The sequence below is a fragment of the Chrysochloris asiatica genome, unplaced genomic scaffold (genome assembly GCF_000296735.1).
Source record: "Chrysochloris asiatica unplaced genomic scaffold, ChrAsi1.0 scaffold00040, whole genome shotgun sequence".
Lineage (NCBI taxonomy): Eukaryota > Metazoa > Chordata > Mammalia > Afrosoricida > Chrysochloridae > Chrysochloris > Chrysochloris asiatica.
This window is the reverse complement of record NW_006408558.1, coordinates 15106097-15112331: the sequence shown is the minus strand read 5'-3', so window position 1 is coordinate 15112331 and position 6235 is coordinate 15106097. Positions and strand designations below refer to the sequence as shown.

At 51.7% G+C, this 6235-nt stretch overlaps 1 protein-coding gene across 2 annotated transcripts in view; it reads left to right on the top strand.

The window, feature by feature from the left end:
• The window catches only part of ANO1 (anoctamin 1, calcium activated chloride channel), a 109656-nt gene that overhangs the window by 29808 nt on the left and 73613 nt on the right, over window positions 1-6235 (top strand). For both annotated transcript variants that reach the window (XM_006860820.1, XM_006860821.1), the window contains exons 6-7: window positions 2501-2552; window positions 5735-5790. In XM_006860820.1, the coding sequence (XP_006860882.1) occupies window positions 2501-2552; window positions 5735-5790 (108 nt within the window). The remainder of the gene's footprint in view (window positions 1-2500; window positions 2553-5734; window positions 5791-6235) is intronic.

Below are 6235 nucleotides of genomic sequence, written 5' to 3'. Positions count from 1 at the left end.
TTCTTCCATCTATGTGGTAGCGTGTGTCAGACCTTCATTTCTCTCCTGCTGTTCACCATTACAGGACTTTGTACTTTGAAACCCCCAGGTCCCTGCACCTCAGAAGTCTCTGAACAGGCCCCTGAGCGTCAGTGATGAGCATGCAGAATTGAGATCTAGGTATAGTTCTTTGCCAGACAAGCAAACTGAGGCTGGCAATCAGACATGCCACCCTGCCTTGCTCAAGGTCCTGGCTCCCTGTTTATCCTTCAGCTGCCAACTGTCTACCAGCCAGCCTAGGCTATGCGTGGCTCAGAACCAGCTCCTATCTAAATAAGCAAGCGGCCGACAGCCAGGCTGTTACTGTTGTACTTAACCTCCCCCTTCGTCTCAACCCGGCTCGGGGGCTGGGCTGCAGGCAGAGAAGCCTGGTTGACCTGTCCAAGTAATTGTCACAGAAACTGGCAGATGCCCGGGGCAGGGAAGACTTGGCCACACTGAGTGCAGGCAGATCTAGTCTCAGGCCCTGCCTACTACCCCACCACCACCACCACCTGTTTATTGGTCTTGGGAGAGTCACTGAACTTCTGTCAAGACTATGGTGGTCTTTACAACCCAAGCTGAGCCCCCCACAAGACAGTGGGATGGATGGAGCATTGTGTAGCCAGTTGTATTGTTGCTTTTATCATTAATGGGGCTTCTCGTTCATCTCATCTTAATAGATAAAAAATCAAACCCCCCTGACCTCGAATCGATTCCAGTGTTACAGTTAGAACTGAGCTCTACAGGGTTTTCTTACCCTGGATGCCACAGGCAGTGTATTCACAACTGCTCACCTAAAGGTTGGCAGTTCAAGCCCACCCAGCTGCTCCACAGAAGGAAGGTGGGACACAGGACATGTTGTTGTTAAGTGCCGTCGAGTTGGTTCTAGCTCATAGTGACCCTGTATAGGGTGTCCGAGGAGTGAGTGGTGGGTTTGAACCACCAACCTTAAAATGGTTATTGTTATTGTTAAATGCCATTGAGTTGGTTCCCAGGAGTGGCTGGTGGGTTTGAACCGCCGACCTTGCTGTTAGCAGTCCATGGCTTATCCTGCAGTGCCACACCAGGAGTCCTTATGTCCTCTTCTTGTTGGTGGTGCTGTAGAATCAGTTCCAACTCAGAGAGACCCTGTATGGGGTTTATGAGGAGCAGCTGGTGGCTTAGGACCACTGACCTTGTGGTTAGCAGTCTAGTGCTGATCCCACAGCACCACACCAGGACGCAGGAGATACGGGGCAGTTAGTTATTAGGGGTGTGCGGTGGCTACGTGTAAAAGTCAATGAATTGAGCCCACCAGCCACTCCGAGGGAGAAAGATGTGCAGACTACTTCCGTAGAGATGGACAGCTTTGGAAATCCAATGGGGAAGCTCGGCTCTGCCCTGTAGGATGGCTGTAAGTCGGCATTAACTCAACAACAGGGTTTTTGTTTGTGTTTGTATTACTCCTGAGCGCCAGTCCCTGCTTCACAGAGCATAGATTTTTATCATTCACCATTAAAATAAAAGATGTGACTTTTCCTGTTACCACTATTTTTTTTTTTTTTTTTTGCAAAGTCAGTAACATCTATTAACTCCCCATTCCCCCCACCCGACAGGCAAAGCAGCAGAAAGTCTCTGGAGTTTAACCAGTTCTCTAAGGGTTAAACAGTTCTTAAAGTCTTCTTTGCTGTGGAAACGGCTGGCTGGTTCCTTGGTGCTCTTGCTGGAGGGGCCTCAATGGAGATGCAGATGGGTCCTCGATGAATGCTGGCTCCCTCAGGCAGGGTCTGTTACCACTATTTAAAAAACAAAAATCGCTGCTTGCCTGTGGCTAGTGGTTGCCCAGTACCATCAAGTGTAATTGATATTCTAAATTGTACAGGTGAAAAATGTCAAATTAGCAAATGTTATATATTTTTTTACAATAAAAATATTTTTTTGAAAAATTATGCTACTAAAAACAAAACAAAAAACAGAGGGAATGGAAGCAAATACTGTCAATGATGATGCATGGCGGAGATTGTAATCACTGCAATGAAACAATGGTGTAATGCCGATGTTCTCCCATGTAAACGATCACTCAGTTCACAATAAAAGATAAATTCAGAAAACTGTTGCTAACAAGGTTGCTCTGTGATATGTATCCAAGTAGAGCTGCATTCTGGAGAGTTTTCTGAGACTGATTTTTCAGAAGTAGATTGCCAGATCTTTCTTCCAAGGTGCCTGTAGGTGGGCTTGACTCTCCAGCCTCTTAGTTTGCTACTGAGCCCATACACTATGTGCACCAGCAGGGGCTCCTACTTACCTCTAGAAACGTCAAACCCTTGGCATTCTTGAGAGCCCTCTGTCCATCCCGCCATTCCTTATGGAAAGTCTGTCTGTCTTTTGGAAACTCACAGAAGCTACCTTCCCCATGGTTTAACGTCCACACAACAGGTTTGCTTTGCCGGAGGTGCCAGAAATAACTGCTCGCCCCTCTCTCCTTGTCTCTGTGCAATAGGTCTATGAGATTTTGAAGAGGACAACGTGTACCAAAGCCAAGTACAGCATGGGTAAGGACATCACTGGGGCTTAATGTCACTGTTAGCTTCTGAGCCATGATTCTGCCTCCCAACCATCCATCCAGGGGGTGAGCAGCCTGCTTGGAGACTTTAAGTGGGTTTTGATCTAAGTTTGTGTAACACTTTCATAAAGGGGTGCTGGGTAGCTGGAAGGAGAGAGGTTCCAAGGCCCAGGGTAGTTTTATGACCTGGCCAGCTGGCCACCACCCTGAAACAACAGTAATGTGCACATTGGCGAGAGGACCTCTCTCCGGGGGTGGTCAGTGTGACTGGAAACGGGCCAGGAGAGGGTGACCAAGGAGCCTTAGCCCTCTCTGGACCCCCACAGACCAGGAGGAGAAGCTCTACATACAGCTTTGGGGCACACTGGGGCACAATTTGGGGTACCCCCAATTGGTTAAACCAGACACCAATCAAGCTTAGACAGAGTAAGACGCCTCCCTTGGGGTCCACACAGCCTCCACCTAGTCCACTCGGCCAGGCGCCATCCTGATTCCAGACCCTTCACAAAGCCATCCCAGCTGGGCCCCTTGGGTACCAATATTTCCTGACATCTTGAGCCCCAGATACAAGACCCTCCCGTTTGTGGCTGTTAGATGGAAGACATCCCAGCCCACATGGGACCCCTTACCCCACACAGTGCACTGACTTGGCTAAAGTAAAAACACTTCATAGCAAAAGGATGCCAAGTTGGTGCCATTGCTTTCTCTTCTGGGGCCATTTAATGACCTGCTGAAAACAGTGACCATGTGGCATGTTCTAGAAGCATCTGACTCACTGGGCTCTGGCTCAAGGGCACAAAACCAGATCTGTGGATGGGAGAGGAGCCCCTGCCCCAGCATGTGAGGGGCTGGAGAGAGGAATGGGCAGTTTAATACCTGGGGCCAGGCCAAGATGCAGGGCATTAACCTGTACGGTGCTGAACTGAGCTGCTTGGCCCCTGACACTATGGTTGATGGTCTGCTTTCCAGCCCCTGAAATGTCTAAGTCCACATCCCAAACCAACAGGAGTAGAGGGTCCCACCCCAGGGTCAACGGAAGCCAAGGAAAACTGTCTCTGTGAGTCTGGCCCACCTCAGCTTCCGCAGGTCAGGCCCTATGCCAGGCAGAAGGCAGGAAGTGTGGGGAGCTGGGGCTTTTGAAAGTGTTTCTTTAGGTTCCTGCTGCCAGGGGAAAACATTGAAAAGGTCACTGGGGGTCAGGGGGCACGTGGGTTCTAGCCCCAACTCTCATCTCATCACTGAGAGAATTTGGATACTCTCTTTCCTTCCTGGGCCTCTGTTGCTCCACTAATCCCTGAGGGATTCTTTCCAGGGAAACTCAGAGATGCGTCAAGTGTCCAGGGCCCTGGGGCCTGCTGGGCCGGCTGATTGTCCTCACATTGTCCCTGGGGTCTTCTGTGTATATGTCCCAAAAGCTTTCTGGCGGAGCTGAGTGCCCTCCCTCATTCTAGTCCCTAGAGCCTATGGATGGGGCACAAATTAGGGTCCTTCTCTGTGCCACCACTTCACATGGGGCCTTGTCTAAAAGCCCCATTGACCTCCAAGGTCACTCATCAAACTTGTAGCAAATGGATGAATTCTCCTCCCCAGCCAGGCTCCTGGGTTTGGGGTCCCTACCCTCAGGGGGTTGATCTTCTAACCCGGTTCCATCCAGGAACTGACCAGAAGATAATGTTGCAGGACCAAGGTGCCAGGGAGCCAAGGGGATTTAGAAACAGTGGTCAGGAAACAGTTCGATGTGGTGAGGTAGCATTTGAGCTGGGGGATGGCCGAATGAGGGATGAACCTCCCAGACAGAGATCCTGTAGCAGGCCGGAGCAGGACTTACTCTAGAAAGCAGTAAGTCCAACAGAGAGGTGACAGGAAGAAAGACTGGGCCTGTTATGGGTGCCTCAAACCTTCATTAGCAACCCCAAGTTTTACTCTGAGAACAGGGAAGCAGAATTTGAATTTTGAAGAGCCCTGCTCTCCAGTAAAGATGTACTGCCTCGGAAACCCTGTACTGGGCCGCGATGAGTTGGAATCAACTCAACAACACGTAGCAGCGGCAAGCTGTTTGGTGGAACCGGCGGTCCACCTCGATCCACTTCCCCTTTCACTGCACATAACCTGTCCAGTCTTGCATGTAGCCTTAGCCTCGTGACCCTCCCTCCTTTCAGTTCTTAAACCTCGTCCCTGGGGTCCTAAGCCCCAGGAGATCCCAGTAGATCGAGGAGATGGCCAGCAATTTAAGTGTATTTCTGGAGGTCAACTTCCCATCTGTTGCCCTGGAAACTGCAGAGGGCAGGGCAGCCAGGCAGCTCTGAGAATCTTGGACCAGGCAAAGGGTTTGTGACCCACAAAGGCTAAGTCAGAACTCCCCAGTGACCAGGACCCAAGGAGCTAGATCAGGGTCCTGTGAACCCCTTTCCCATCGCCCACCCCAGCTCTGCCTTTGCCCTTCTGGCACCTGCTTCTGGGGCTGGGCTAGCAGTGATATGTCTGAGGAGGCCCGTAAAGTGGGGGAAAGGCAGAGGGTCTAACCACAGGCCCATGGTCCCCAAGATGCCCCCAGGTGCCGCTCGGGTCTTCTAGGCCCTTCACTAACAGTCGGTGTGTAAACAGGGAAAGGAGAGGGAAGAAAGAAGGACTCAGCCCTTCTAAGTAAAAGGCGAAAATGTGGTAAATATGGTAAGTTCCCCCTGTGCCCCACCGGGGGCCCACGGGGTCCCCCCTCCTGCCTCTGCCAATCAAATGAAAACCTAATGTCAAATTGTATGTGTGCTTCCGTCCACTGTCAGTGTCCCTCGGTGTCTTTCTGGTGATTCAGCTTTTCTGACCGCTGAGAGTCACACTTTCCACCCACAGGCCTGGCCCGGGGCAGGTGGGGCCCACTGGAGGACGGGAGCTTTGGGATGATGGAGTCTGGTCATGGCCTTCTCATACCTCCTGCCTCCAGGTTGGGCTCCCTGGGTGTCTTCAATTTCTTTTTTAATTCTGCCAATCAAGCATGTTAATCAGCTTTTAATTCGTAACCTAGCACCCCAGCCTCTCGGGAGGAGACCCCACAAGGCAGCCAGCTTGATTCCACGTTGAGAAAACTCTTGGTGGTGGAGTCTTCCAGCGGGGACCCTGCTGGTGGGATGGGGGACATGTCCAGTCGCTGACCTCCTCTCTGTCTCTGTTTTTAAGGCATCACAAGCTTGCTTGCCAACAGCGTTTACTCCGCCGCGTACCCGCTGCACGACGTAAGTGTCCTTGACTCTGGGAGCTACCCTGTGTCATTTGACTCCCCCAGTGGCTTCAGGCCACACACCCAGGAGCGCCACTCTTCCTGCAATCACGGCTTCCTGCTTGGCTTGGTCCTAAATATCAGCCAGCACAGACCCTCGATGTCCTCCCTGCTCGGGTCCAGCAGCCAGACACACGGCCATCTTTTCTGTATAGAATCATCCCTCCAAGACGGGAGACCTGAGTGGCCAAAAACTCTGCCCCAGCATTAGCTGAACTCATGAAATGTTGTCCCTGGCTCCGGGCCCTGTCCTGCCCCCCCCCCCCCTTGCCTGGGTCCTGGCAGGATGGCCAGGGCCGCCACACAAGCGGCCAGCTCCCTGGGCCAAGTCTCCAAATCCCACTGGTCTCCCCTGGACAAATATAGTCCATGTCATGTCATAGCGAGGGTGTGCTTGCTGC